This window comes from Atheta coriaria, unplaced genomic scaffold (assembly GCF_025399875.1).
Source record: "Atheta coriaria isolate IRGN ID8LTWV9N9 unplaced genomic scaffold, Caltech_Dcor_3.1 hic_scaffold_5_pilon, whole genome shotgun sequence".
Lineage (NCBI taxonomy): Eukaryota > Metazoa > Arthropoda > Insecta > Coleoptera > Staphylinidae > Dalotia > Dalotia coriaria.
The window spans coordinates 5,574,519-5,589,355 of record NW_027045447.1 but is presented as its reverse complement, the minus strand read 5'-3'; the positions used below and the strand labels follow the sequence as shown (position 1 = coordinate 5,589,355).

At 36.8% G+C, this 14,837-nt stretch overlaps 2 protein-coding genes and 1 long non-coding RNA gene across 3 annotated transcripts; 1 reads left to right on the top strand and 2 right to left on the bottom strand.

Moving 5' to 3' along the window:
• Nucleotides 1-2: 2 nt before the first annotated feature.
• On the top strand, nucleotides 3-1,524 carry LOC135792561 (uncharacterized). The gene is made up of 5 exons (XR_010548385.1): nucleotides 3-55; nucleotides 168-219; nucleotides 498-549; nucleotides 906-1,047; nucleotides 1,147-1,524. It is a non-coding gene; the product is annotated as an uncharacterized lncRNA (long non-coding RNA).
• Nucleotides 1,525-7,851: 6,327 nt separating this feature from the next.
• AGO3 (Argonaute 3) lies at nucleotides 7,852-11,152 on the bottom strand. Its single transcript, XM_065302421.1, has 3 exons — nucleotides 10,337-11,152; nucleotides 8,716-10,262; nucleotides 7,852-8,656 (listed from the first exon to the last, which is right to left on the bottom strand). The coding sequence occupies exons 1-3, from the start codon at nucleotides 10,950-10,952 to the stop codon at nucleotides 8,249-8,251; spliced, it is 2,571 nt and encodes an 856-aa protein (XP_065158493.1). The 5' UTR covers nucleotides 10,953-11,152; the 3' UTR covers nucleotides 7,852-8,248.
• A 243-nt stretch (nucleotides 11,153-11,395) lies between these two features.
• On the bottom strand, nucleotides 11,396-14,595 carry Usp12-46 (Ubiquitin-specific protease 12/46). Its single transcript, XM_065302422.1, has 5 exons — nucleotides 14,415-14,595; nucleotides 14,150-14,230; nucleotides 12,927-13,715; nucleotides 12,729-12,872; nucleotides 11,396-12,635 (listed from the first exon to the last, which is right to left on the bottom strand). The coding sequence occupies exons 1-5, from the start codon at nucleotides 14,439-14,441 to the stop codon at nucleotides 12,528-12,530; spliced, it is 1,149 nt and encodes a 382-aa protein (XP_065158494.1). The 5' UTR covers nucleotides 14,442-14,595; the 3' UTR covers nucleotides 11,396-12,527.
• Between the last annotated feature and the right edge of the window lie 242 nt (nucleotides 14,596-14,837).

Sequence of the window (14,837 nt, the reverse complement as noted above, 5' to 3'; positions counted from 1 at the left end):
TATGTGTCTAGCGGGGGAACGGAATTTCCTAGGACAACGATTCTTTCATCAGATTGTAAGTATTGAATTTGTATATCATTCAAATTTATAATTTGTGTGATTAGCACACGGGAAACCTGGAAAAGATCATTTTTGTGCTTCGATGTATTGATTTTTGGTGATTTTAGGTGTCTAGCGGGGGAACGAAATGTCCTAGGACAACGATTCTTTCATCAGATTGTAAGTACTGAATTTGTATATCATTCACATTTACAATTTGCGTGATTAGGACACGGGAAACCTGGAAAAAGATGATTTTTATGCTTCGATGTACTGATTTTTGGTAGTTTTAGGTGTCTAGCGAGCGAACGAAATATCCTAGGACTACGATTCTTTTATCAGATTGTAAGTATTGAATTTGTATATTATTTACACTTATAATTTGTATGATTTGCACACGGGAAACCGGAAAAAAGATAATTTTTGTGCTTCGATGTACTGATTTTTGGTTGTTTTAGGTGTCTAGTGGACGAACGAAGTGTCATAGACCAACGATTCTTTCATCAGTTTGTAAGTATTGAATTTATTTATAATTTTCGTAAATAATTTTCGTTAATGGAAAGTGAATTAAATTTTAAATATTAGCAGACGTAATGCAGATTTCTGGGTAATTTCAAAGTTTCAAAACTTGATGACGATAGTCGGCTGTCTTTAATGTTTCGTTCCGTCTCACCTAGATCGCACTAGTGGCAGCTATCTATTTTGTTTTGTTCCGCTACCGTAAGATGCGCGTCCATCGTTTTGGTTTAAATTCATAATTTTTGTTGTTGTTTTTAGTGCGCTGAGTTGTGGTGCGTACGTCACTTTTATACACAACTTTTGTTGCATATAAGGGCTTCGAATGCTCTAATTTTCGGTTGTTTTAGGTGTCTAGCGGAGAAACCCGATGTCGTAGGACAACCATTATTTCATGTGATTCTAAATATTCTAGTTGTTTAGCATTGTCAGATACAACATCTGTGTTTAATACATGGGAAAGCTGCAAATGTGGTATTTTACCACAGTACGGTAATTAAAAACCTTTTTTCTAAATCCTTTTTTTGTAAACTTCACCTGATAACTTGATAACTTGCAATCTATTTGTAATCGCCTTTCTGTTGTATGCAGATAGAAGAATGCCCCTCCAACTGCGGGCCGGTTATCAATTATCTGGGCTGCTTAGTTCGACATAGTTGGTTTAGCGCTGCTGTGTGGTGCGCACGTGTTTTGTTAATTAATCGAACAAGGTGACAATTTCTCGCGTTTCTTGATATTTTGTAGCATTACTAGATTCGATTGACAATGAGAGGCATTGAGTAGTAACCGCCCAGTGTAACGCACAACAAATGATTTGAGTGATTCTTTGCGGCGCGTGCGTGATGTCCGTCGGATATGTTCCGATGACTATGGATACTTACTGGAGTCCAAGTTAAATTTAATTGTTAAACGTGAATGCAAGTGAGTACATTTGGAATCTCCACGTAGAATAGTAAAGAAGTGCGTATCATCAATTCTACTTTCTAATTTATTGATTTATTGATTAAGTAGCATCAACTAAAAGTTTACTTTTATTTAACTTTTTAAACCTTCCAGTTTCCATGATATTGCTTTATAATAATTGTAAATAATTCAGTCAATAAAGGATAATTTAATTTTACATTCTTGTTTACATGTGTCCCTAGTGTTCAATTAGTCGTTTTCAGGTTAGTATTAAGTCAAGTTGAACTCTAAGAGTAGGTACACCATAGTATAACATAGTGTCGTACAGTGTGTGGAGCGTGTGCAACATAGCTAAGGCGTGTGTTATTATTTTAAAAAAATTGATTAAAGTAGAAACATAAATAAAAGAATCATATATAAACGATAAAAACACTCGGTGGTCGAGTGGGTACGTGCACCTGCTAGCATGCTAGTGGGCACGGATCGAATCTCAGATATAGAAGGCATTTTTCTCAAACATAAAAATATCAGGTGTAATTTGGGTTGCATATATAAATTGCAACGAAATATAAGAGAAATTGAAATACAAGTGAAGGTAATATGAGAAGTAAGAAAGTATGTGGAGGAGCGGGAACAGAAATGGAAGAATAAGGAGTAAGTAGAGAAGAGGAGAAGAAGATAGAAGGCAGAGAACAGAATAGAGAAGAGGAGGAGATGGAAGAAAGAGAACAGGGGAGGATCAGATTTTTAAATTTTTTGGCGGCGTGTCGTTATAAGACAGTCTACAGGTCGCTCCGTCCATCGCTCCCGGCCCATCCTACAGCTACGATGACTCTGCGCTTCATCCCCAGGATTCTTAGGCATATCAACAATTTTTATGGTGGGGGATCACCCCCAGAGAGAGGGAACTCCTTATAAGGACAATCCTTATAAGGTCTTGTTCAAATATTTCTAAGTTTTAAGAGGTGACACTTAAAATTATCTTACAAGTTCTGACCTGTAGCTGAAATGAAAGAAGGAGCACATAAATCTCACAGGATACCTTAACAATTTTTATAGTGGGGATCATCCCCTGAGAGAGGGAACTCTCTTAGAGACCTGTTCCTGGAATGATAGAGGGGGTACACAAATCAAAGAAGTCAATATATCGAACTATTTATTTATTACGAAAACGAAAAACAATTCATCGTTCAAGATTTTATTTCAACAAGAAATTACATATTAATTTAATGATGCAATTCGATTAAAAATGTTTACGTGGTAATTGAAAACATGACCGAACCGACGGCCGACGGCAAAGTAAGCGTGGTCGACCACATGAATATTGTCATTTTAATTATTCACAGATAATTTTAAAAACCGTGCTTGTAATAATTAAATGAAGCATGTTATTTTCGGAAACGCGACAAAGAAGAATTCTAATTAAAATGCCACCACTTGTTTGTAATCTACAAAATTAATATCTATCAAATTAAATAATCAATTTAAGTTAAACCGCCTTAACTTTCCGCGGTAAATTTTAATTATCCACCAACCTATGCATTGATGAGGAGATTTTCTATCCTGTAATATATTCTATCAACTGAAAACTCGCGCAGGGATTAACGGACACTTATTTCTCACTTAAGAAGACTCTAACCTCCATAAATCATTAAACAAAACAGGCACACATTCCCATTACGAATATTTTGACGATGGCCGAAAGAATACACGACGATGTGCTATATTGAAATAGCACATATACACGGAATCACGGAATATATTGACTTTGGGATGTAATAAGATTGACAAAAGCAGGAATTTAATTTACCAGTACAAATAAACAATTTATTTAATTTATTTAAATTAAATATTCACTTAAATGGGCAAAGGGAGGTGCTGCGTCATGTTTTTTTGAGTATTTTTGGTAACGAATATCATTTAAATTAAAAACGTTAGCGACCAACGGATTGAAGGTTATGAAACTTTGGAAAATTCTCTATCAGATAAAAGTATAAAATAATTAAATTTCCTTGACTAAAACGTCAAAAATAATTTATATTTTATCAATACGACTCACTTTTACCGCTACCCTTGTACGGTGCCCTGAATCGACTCACTTCTGCCGCTAGCTTCGTACGGTGCCCTGAACACGAGTCACTTCTACCGCTACCTTCGTACGGTGTCCTGAACACGAAACAAACAAGCATAATACTAACAAATTTTGCATAATTTTCGCGGCAATTACAGAAAACTATTATACAGGGTGTTCCAAAAAGCAATATAATAACATTTAAAGAGAAAATGCAAAATTTAAGTAGGGAAATATATATCTAAAACCAGTCAAAGTAAAATCAAAGGAAATTAATATACAGAGTGATGTAAAGAGAAAAGGACAACATTTTATAGAACAATCCTAAGTTTAAGTGGGATGACATATAGGTATCTTTCCCCTTTTGACAATTCCCCACGGGCAATTAGTATACCGGGTGTTACAAAAAACTACTATATTTCAAAGGAAAATCCTAAGTTTAAATGGGATAACATGCATCTTTCCCCTTTTGACACTACTGGAAATTAATATACAGGTTGTTACAAAAAGAAAACTAAATATAATTAAAAGTAAAACGCCGAAACACTAATAAATATGGTCTATTAAATGATAAGGAATATATATCTACTGGGTGATACACATAGAAAAATTAAGATTTAAGTAGGAGAACGGATGGAAACAATTAACAAAGCGACAATAACAAGATAATATAAGAAGAAAGCCATCGGGAATTTTAAAAATCAAAATGTTTACACCGGAAATCAAAAATAAGTGAAAAGTGAGAAAACATAAAAATAGAACATTTCAAATATTGTATTTTCTTTGGATATGAAGGAAAAGTGATGGGTTGGATATTACAAAAATAGAGCACAAAGCAGAATTTTATTTTAAATCGGCATGCGACTATCTTAAACCTTTTAATTTGTACATTAAACAAAATCAAAACAAGGTATCAAATACGCAATGCATATCAACGGTATTGAAACAGAGACAAAAATTATTTGTAGGCTTAAAGACCACGCAGTTGAAGTAAAAACAAGTAAAGACAATAATGGATTTGATTTACAAGTGGCTTAAGCAGTGCGAGAACGTACCTTGATGCAAAATTAATTTTTGCGCTTTTGGCATATCCAATAAATTGTAAGGACCTTAATTATGCACATTGTAGAAATGATGAAATACGCGTATCATACAAAAAGAGTATCCGACGGCCGACGGAACATCACTCACGTTTTTGCGTATAAACAATTCAAATACTACGTAATAACGCGAAGAAATTAAGGAACTCAAATTATTGTGAAGTAAATGAGCGTGCAGATCACCCGAAGACAAATATTTGACTGACGTGGTAGGCAAGCCAACCGCGAGGCGAACCGCGTGGCGACCGCACAAAAATGGCACGAGATAAGAAAACTTGTTTGTTTGTAAACACTGATACATTCAGTGTGGTAATGCAGAACATGAAAAGAATTGTACTGCTTCAATGCATGGTACTTTTAATTTCGATTAAATGAATCGGTCACCAGTAACAAAATTATTGATTAAACACTATTGGCTTGTAAACACCTATCTTTTTTTAAATTAAAATTGCAAATAGGCTCTAAACGTTCAATGTTAGAATAATAAATTCTTAAATAGTTCTTTTAATTCTGCATCGATTATTTTAGTAACTTTTTTCCTAAGATTAACCCTATTTGCAAATTTTAGTGAAAACTGCATTCGACATAAAAAAGAGAAATCTTTTGCCTTTTTATGGCGAAATATTTTATTTCAACAAATACAGATTCGGTAATAATTAGAATTTTTGAATTCTGTTTTTGGTTTTTGAGAGTATATTAAATTCAAAATCGAAAACATGTAACACAATTGTAGATTAAAGCCATTATGACATGTAAAAATCCATTTTTTTGATTAAAATTGCAAATATGATCTAAACCGTCAATGATAGAAAAATAATTGCTTAAATAATCAATTAAGAAGTAAATTATCTTTCAAAATCCAAAAACAGAATTAAAAAATTCCAATTATTTCAAAAGCTGCACTAGCTGAAAAGAAGATTTTATCATAAAAAGGCAAAAGATTTCTCTTTCTTATTTTCGGAATTAAAAATTGTATGTAATAGTGGTGGGTAGCGGGTTTTGCCGGAAAAAGCCGCCAAAGAATTAAGAACGCAACCGACGGCACACGACAATCTTAATCTTTTAATTTGTACATTAAACGAAAACAAAACAATGTAATGAATACGTATTGTAAATCAACGATAGGTATTGAAACAGAGACAAAAATTATTTGTGTGGTTATAGACCACGCGGTTGAAGTAAAAACAAGTTCAGTCAATAATGGATTTGATTTTCACATGGCTGAAGAAATGCAAGAACATACCTTGATGCAAAATAAGATGGTCATCTCTCGCGCTTTACCTCGGCGTGTGTACAATCCGCGCTTAACGCCGCACATCACTCGCGCACAATCGAAGGAGCATTTAGAAACAGTAATAACGTGACAACAAATTAAGGAACTCAAAATATTGTAAGGAAAATGTGCGTCCAGATCACCTGACGACAAAAATAAGACTAACGTGATACGCACGCCAACCGCGTGGCAACCGCACAAATCTGCAGGAGATAAAGAAACTTGTTTGTTTGTACGCACTGATACTTTCAGTGTGGTAGTGCAGAACATGAGAAGAGTTGTACTCGTACTATGCATGAAACTATTATTTTTTATTAAATTTTTAATCGAATTCTGATAGATAATTTAATTCTACATCGTTTATTTTATTAACTTTTTTTGTTAACATTAACTGTTTAGACCCTATTTACAATTTTAGAAAAAAATGCATTCGTTTTTCATAGACCTTTTTATTCTTGTCATAATCGCTAAAAAGTTCGACCCTGTTCTTCGACCGAAAAATATTTATTAAAAAAAGTTTGACCCTGTTATTCGACCAAAAAATGAAATTTATTGGACACAAATAGCGATATTCGAATGGAATTTTTAGACACTTCCAAAAGGTTTATAGGGTTAGAAAGGTATGCATAGTGTAAAGGGTCTTTCGAACTTTAACATGACGTTAAGAAACGTCAGAAAAATCAATTAGTTCACATGATACAAGGTGTTTTCAAAGTTTCATAAAATTGTCCATTTTTGAAGGGCATTTTAGGGCACTTCTGAAAGGTCTGGAAGGTATAAAGACTCTCTTCCGGCGTGGAGAAACTAGAAGATAGTCAATTTGTTTACGAGATACAGGGTGTTTTCCACACTATGTTTTCAAATTTTTCTAAAATTACTCATTTTTGAAGGGTATTTTAGGGCACTTCCAAAAGAGCTGGAAGGTTGAAAATGTATGCATCGTGTAGACACACTCCCTGACTCTATGTATGCATCGTGTAGACACACTCCCTGACTCTATTGTGGCGTAGCGATACTCCAAGAAAGTCAATTAGTTTCGGAGATACAGGATGTTTTCCACCTCACTTTTTCAAAATTTCTTAAAACTTCTGATTTTTGAAGGGCATTTTAAGGCACTTCCGGAAAAGCTGGAAGGTTGAAAAGGTACTCATTGTGTAAAGGAACTTTCTAACTATATTCTGGCGTAGAGAAAGTCTAGGAAAGTCAATTAGTTCACTAGATACAGGGTGTTTTCCACTTCTTGTTTTCAAATTTTCCTAAAAATGCTGATTTTTGAAGGGCATTTTATGGCACTTCCGGAAAAGCTGGAAGGTTGAAAGGGTACTCATTGTGTAAAGGAACTTTCTAACTCTATTCTGGCGTGGAGAAACTCTAAGAAAATCAATTAGTTCACTAGATACAGAGTGTTTTCCACACAATGTTTTCAAATTTTCCTAAAATTGTTAATTTTTGAAGGGCATATTGGGGCACTTCTAAAAAGGGTGGTAGGTAGGAGGGGTATGCATCTTGTAGAGGAACTCACCCGCTCTAACATGATGGTAATGTCGTTGTATCTCGTTCTTTCTTTAGCTAATCACAAAACAATCTTTGACTTGGATTATAGGGTACTAAATTTGGCACAACTGTATTATTTATTAAATTTAGCCTTTTTTTCAAATGATATGGAAACCTTGAGTAAAAATTAACAGGAAGTATCAGCGTCAAAGCAACTAATTTAGGAACTATACAAATATTGACTAACAAAGTAGGATAGTTGCAGCCAACTGTCTCAGAATTATTCAGCCTGTGTTTCTCAATTATTTCGTTTTTAAAGCAGAAAAATAGGACTTGAAAGTGTTCTTGAAGATGAAAAGCAGCAATTTGCAATTTCCTCCATTAAAGCCCGGCGAATAACTTGTCAGTAACACTTTCAGTTAATGGCTTAATACTCGTATTCTAATTTCTTATGATTTATGTACATTTAAGAACACAAGAATATTTTATTAATAAACGTTGCTTATAAAAATATAATATATAATTCTCTTAAAAGTTTAAATTGTAAATTTATAGCATTAGTGTAACATTATACGAGGGTGGTCCGAAAAGTTTCCGACCTAACAAAGATACAAGTCATTTTCTCTGAAATATCAGACAAGAACTAAATTAACATTATTTGGTAACTAGATTCAAGGTAATTATTGGCTGCTAAACTTCATTTACATATGGCATTTTTACCATACAATCACATTTCTGAGGACGTAATTCTAAATTAATAAACAGCAAATAAATCGTTCCTTGAGTCAAACAAATTAAAAACATAAATGAATGAATGAATAAGAAAATGTGAAGTTAAAAATCAAAGTCAGTCTACAAGTAATACAGTTTGTCATTCAGGCTGTCCAAAGGTTTGCGCTCCATGTGTTCGCCAATGAGATAAGCAGCTTTGTGCGCGTATTGACACGGTGCAGGTACCGAAACTGTTCCTGTCCAGTTGTAGTATAAATGGCATAATTTAAAGCACAACTTCTGAATGCGCTCGAGATTCAAATCAGGAGAATCGTTGTGCAGGACGATGTAATGCACAGGACTGACTGTACCAATGCGTGTCGCTTGAGGAACCAAATAAAAATCTTCGTAATTCTTGCGTGTAATCGTGTGATCGACAACGGTGCCAGGCGGCGGGTTTTGGTTTTGTACCAACATGAAACGCGTATTATTTCGCTTCTGGATAACAATAAAGCAAAACTTGAAATTTGCTCCAATATCAGCTCCCACCTGTGAATCAAATAAAAATATTAAAAAACATAAACTAAACGTTGATAAATTAAACTTACACTCAAATATTGCTTCATTTCATACTCCCTCACATGTTCCAACTGTCCATCTCCTACACCATCACGTACCATGAACACAACCGACGGGAATCTTCCAGTCATATCCCTCCTAGCTTCCAAAGCAGCTTTAAAGTGTAATTTCAACGCATCCGCAATCTCATGCGCTTGAAACGCCAAACCCGTATAATATCTAGTTTGTCTCTCATCAATGGTGCACGTTAAAGCACCTACACTCTTCTTGTGTCCTTTGGAATGGAATGTATCAATACCGCAAAACATAAAATCGTTACAAATCGACGGAAAGACAACCCCCCACAAACTACCGCCTAGCTTCGCCTGCATTTGCAATCCCAACTTCAACGTAACCGCGCCGGCAATTCTGTCATTGTTTAAAGTACCCACTTTCACCACCTGACTCAAAATACCTTTTCTAGCAAGCGTTGTATTCTTCAATACATTATAAAGCGAATCTCGGGCTATGGGTACCACTATAAGAAAGATTTGTACATTGTCATTGGCGTGCTGTTCCAAAGCCTCCCTATAATTCATATCAGCTCCTTTCCCGACTTTGACTATCTTAGGCGGAGTTATCACACAACCAAATCCTTTGGCCAATCCACACAAGCGAGCAATAAATTTCTCTAGCAATCCCACATCTCTATCTGTACACAGGGCAATCCAACTTGTCATATTAATAGGATTAATCAAATTATCTCGAGCGCATGAAGTCCCCCAATCTGCCACATTAGAAGTATCAATCTTCCTGTTCCTAAATGTGATCTTATTATCGCTCAACACCCTAGCGTTCAAATCGATAACACCGTCATTTATAGACAATCCCCAGTCTTTCAATATTTTACTCGCTTCTGGACTATATCGGACATTCTGGATGTACCGATTCAAAACATCAAATCTCTTCGCTGGAGTCAGGCGAGTATGTTCGGCCATATCTTTCAAGAATTTGCGGTTCATTAGATCTTGACTAATGCCGGTCAAATTGCATAATTCCGGAATTAAACAAATTTTAAAAGTCTCTTCCTTACCAGCTATACCAGTTTTCTTTTTCTTCATACTCAGAAGAAGCGGTTGACCGTGGTTTGTAATCTCCACACCGTGATGATTCTTAAAATAGTCTATATAAGTAACTGGCCCACTCTTTGTTTCAAATGTATGAGTTGGAGTTATATCCCATAAAATGTCGTCGACGATGTAATTCATATTCGAGTAAGTTGTGAGAATGGTTTGTCCGAGCAGCTCATCGGTAGCTTTTCCCTTAAAATCATTCGGAAAATTGCGCCTGATATCAGATATTAGTTCTAAGACGGATTTTTTACGCAGGAGTTTATGGCACGTGTCTAGGCATATCATCAATCCGCCTTCCATTTCATCCACGGCGACCGCAAACCCAGGAATAATCTCTAAATTGTGTTGTGGGATGCACTTTTTTAGGGAGAAGTCGAAGTAATTACGATTGATTTGTATCATTTGCAGTTGGTTCATGATTCGTTTGAATAGCACGTTTAAAAAGTGAATGCTATCTTTACTTCCTGTGTTAACAAATTAAAGAAAAACATATAATCTATTAACTGTATTTTAGAGTTATTTTAATTGTTTAGCATACCTGGAGGTTCTAATCTCTTGTAGATAACAACTATTTGAACAATCATTTCTGGATTGAATGGATGCTGGACTTCAAAAGTTTGCCTTTCATTGTTTTGCTGCATTGGTAAGTACAAATCATTCATTCCATTAAAAATGTGAACACCTCCAAGATCAGGTACTATTGCTTTTATCAACTTATGACGGGCCGCCTTACTGTCCACATCAGGTGAGAATTTTACTTCATACCTATGGAAACCCTTGCCCTTATCACAATTCATATGAATGTAATTAGCTTTAATGCCAATTACAGCACCAGATTTGCACTTTTCCCCTTTTTTGAATGGCTGAGGTTCTGTTACCTGCAATTTCTCTATTTTCTGAGTTACTTGAGATACTGGTACAGAAGGTGATTCTGTTGGTGTGGATGTAGATGAATTTGCACTAGATGCCTGTCTGAGCAGTTTCTGGATAAGTTCAGCGCGTGATGGCTTGGGTTTTAAAACTGTAGGTGCCGAAGTTGTCTGCGCCAAAGGTTCCGGGGACGCAGTTGAAGCGGTTTCATCTTCACCAGGGCGACGTAGTGAGCGCAAAAGAGCTTCTTTCAAGGCGGCACGACCTCTAGGTCTGTTATCCATTGTAATATAATCAAAATGTTTTTTTTCCTTTCCTTTTAATTTGTATGATTTCCGTTAAACTTAATTTTACATTAATTTTCCATTGTGATTGTATTGTGCTAGTGTTTGTTTAAAGTAACTTAGCTGAGTGAGCGTAAACCATAGCGTAAACCTATGGCGTAAATGAAAAGCGCAAACACCGTACATGTTGAATATTTTAGGTTATATTCTTTGTTGCTGCAGTGTAGCCAACCTAAAGCAGTTTCAACGTATTTCAATTTTGAAGTTAACTTTCATTTTTAAAGGAATAAAGTATTTGCTTAAATAACGATGAAAGTAGCCGAACTGCTTGTATTATCTTTCTAAATTGCATAATTAAATAGTTCTGAAACATAATTTAAGACGTACGAAACCAATATCGATAAATTGTAAGGAAAGTTGCCAAAGACAAAAAATTCATAAAATTTCAATTAAATCCTTTACTTTATATTAATATCTAACGAATATGTACAGAATAAAAATAGAATTCCACTCTGAGTGGAACCAAACAAAAGTGTATCTTCTTTGTCCTCATGTTTCTCATCATTTGTTAAATCGTTCCGACATTACTTCATCTCACATCGTCTCCGCTGACTCGCATTGTTCCGCATTAGGTGCACAAATACAAAAATCAGTATCGTTCTAACAATGTTTGCGGTTTGTGTGGCTGCTTTGTTCGCAAATTGCGCTCGGCGCTCGCTCGCTTCAATGAAACAATGTATGAAAAATCAGTGCGGCTTTGCATGCAACTCGCGCTAACTCAGTAAGAAACGTATTGCTTGTGATTGTAGTGATTTGACGTCGACGTTTCCTGCGTTTATTGCGGTCATTTTTAGCTGCGCTTTAAGGTGTCGGCGATGATTGGAGTAGGAGCAAATGACGATAATAAATATAACGCGAACGACAAACATGTTTTCCTATTAATACCGGATATTAAAACCTCGAAAACTTCGCATCACAATTTTCCGGACGAACGAAAATCGCCACCGCACAACTGCTCTACAACAATTCGAGTGCAGTTTTAGTGGCGCCTTTATCAACAAACCAACTCATTATTGTTTCGTTTTGTTTTTGCGTGCGATGGCAAGAAGATAGAGTACGTACGTGATTTGTTTCATCATGTGGGTGTGTTTTGTGTGTATGTGTTCGTGTCTTTGCGTTAGTATAACTTTTGTTTAGAACGATGAGTTGTTGATGATTACAATGAGCGAAAAATTTTGCTAATAACCCTCATGAACTGTTCATGTGGCTGCGGCGGTCACGACTCGTGCGCGCGCCGCGCCAATTGTTTATGCTTTGTTTGTACAAAAAACGCGGAGCGCGACGGGGGCGCTCGGCGCGTCGATTTGATTAGGTTTATCGTGTAGTAAAAATTGTAGTTTGTTTCTTTGGTTCGCGACGCCGCGGTTGAGGCGTCGGGAGACGCTGCTAGGCCGGCGGCGGTGGCGACGGCTGCGAAGGCGGTGCTGGCCGCCCGGTGAACGCAAACGAGAACGGCGTACGCTTAGGTTTCGCACCCGCCTTCGGCCCGCCGCCTGCGGGAGCTCTCGCCGACACTCATAAGCTCTCGCGCGACTGATAGAATAGTATGTAGCCTGTTTCGGACGACTTTTGCGTGTCTGACGTCAGACCATAAAAATCTTCTATTGTTGATGCATCAATTTTCTACAAAACAATCAAAACATCAGTTATTACACAAAATTATTACTTCCATAGTAGTATTTTCAAAACTACGTGTAAAACTCTGTTTATACTTACGTCAACTTGATCATCATCAAACAACAACCAAAATCCATGACTCTTAACAATACTAATATAATGGCCACGATTCGGCCCACTGCCACAGTGGATAACGACCGCAACGAGGTCGTACAGCCGGTCCGGATTCACCGCGTCGTCCGACTAAAACAAATAATAATATAATTCACCGCTACACTGTCAAAAAAACAAACTTACAGTATTAAATAGTCGTAATTCTAAAGGAAAGACCACACGGTGTGAAACCTTGATGTGGCGGTTGTACTGCTCCATGTATTTGAAGCGTTTGAGGTGCAGCGCAAGAATCATCGGCAGTTTCTTGATCCGCATGCGTTTCTGCGCTTCCTGGTAGCTGCGGCAGTTGTCACACTCGAACTTGTTCTCGCTGCAGAGCGTCTCCGTGTTGCTGAAGCAGCGTAGGCAATGCGTTATGCTCGTATTCTGCTCTATGTCCACTGCCAGATCGAAGAAATACTCGTTGACGCTGGAGACTGTCTCACAGTTGAGACAGCGTGTCTCGTTGGTCAGAATGCCCTGGAAGATGTCCTGCACCCATGTGGGCTCCGGCGCCGGCGTGGGCGGGTGTATCGTGCCATTCTCGCCCGGTTTCGCCTTGTTGACATTATTGGCGGTGACGTTGTTTTGTCCTCCGCCACCGCCACCACCGTGCTGCGCCTGCTGTCGCTCTGCGAGGATAATCTCGCTGATGCGGTTGATGAGGAAGTTGAGAAACTCGTGCGCGTCCTGCTGCATGTAATTGTCAAAGTCATCCTTTTCTTTGCGCAGTTTCGCGATGAATTTCTTCGGCGCAATCGAGCCGACTTTTTTCTTTTGGGTGGCTATGCTGTGGAATAGGTCGGCGAGGCATGTGAGCAGCGTCTCCTTGGTGCGCTTGTTCTTTGCTTTGTATTCTAGCACCTTGTCTCGGAATGGTTTACAGAAGTAGAGTGCTTGTAGCACCGAGTTGCTATAACATGTGTTACCAAACTGTAAACAAAATACATGAGTATTGTTAATTAATCAGTGAAAAAGTTTACAATACAGTACATTTGAATAAGAAAAAAGGTATGCACACAGAAAAAACTTAAATTTTTAAAGTTATTACAGAAAAACTGTGTAAAATCACAGATTTTAATCTATTATTCCTAAACTACTCAAAAAAACATTGCAAAACTTTGTGCAATGGTTGATAATACTAAACTACAACATTATTTCTATTATTTCAAGGGAAATAACAAAAATTCCACTTAATATTAAACAATTATCATTAAAACAATAGCTCAATTCAAACCTCTATGAATTCATGAGAATAACAGTCATAAGAATTGATCAAACACATAAAATAACACTCCTTGCTTTAATAATCAACAAAAATATAACTCTGCTTGTTAAATTAGTTGTATTGCAATAGAATAACTTACATTTACTAATCCAAAGTAGTGCTCATTTGCTGGGAACTGTTCTGAACCTATGTCTCTTTCCAATTGGGAAATGTTGGCACCCTAAAACAAACAAACCATGTACGCATTCATTCCTCTCGAATCGTTGATGAAAATTTAGTTAAAGAGCATTGGTAACATGCGAGAAAGTGGCTAATGAGCGCCCCTTTTTGGTGGGCGCTATCTCTGTTATGGGGTGTTGCTGGTGAGCCGGGGCGCGCGCGGCTGATGTGTGCGTCACTCTTACCATATTTCGACTGCTAATCCATAGCATGGGTTGTGTGCGAATCGGCGAAATATTCACTGCAATTCCTTTCGAATATCGTCGACTCCATTATCGTGGTCGCATCATTTTTTGACAGCTGTAAAACAACCCATGATGATAACACCGACACCGACCAACACAAACCCAACCAACCACCACAAATACGGCGATTGTCACTTGTCAGTGCTGTAATCCCGATGAAGCACGAGGAATGGGGATAATACACGACAACACACAACCACGAAGCGGACAATATAAAATTTAATTATATTATTATTAACTTTATTTTAAATCGTTAATAACAATATAAAACGCTATAAATAATAACAAATTATTTAATTTTAACATAGGAGATTTTCCAAACTGTTTATTGTAGTGCATTATTTCACCACTAGGAGGATTTCC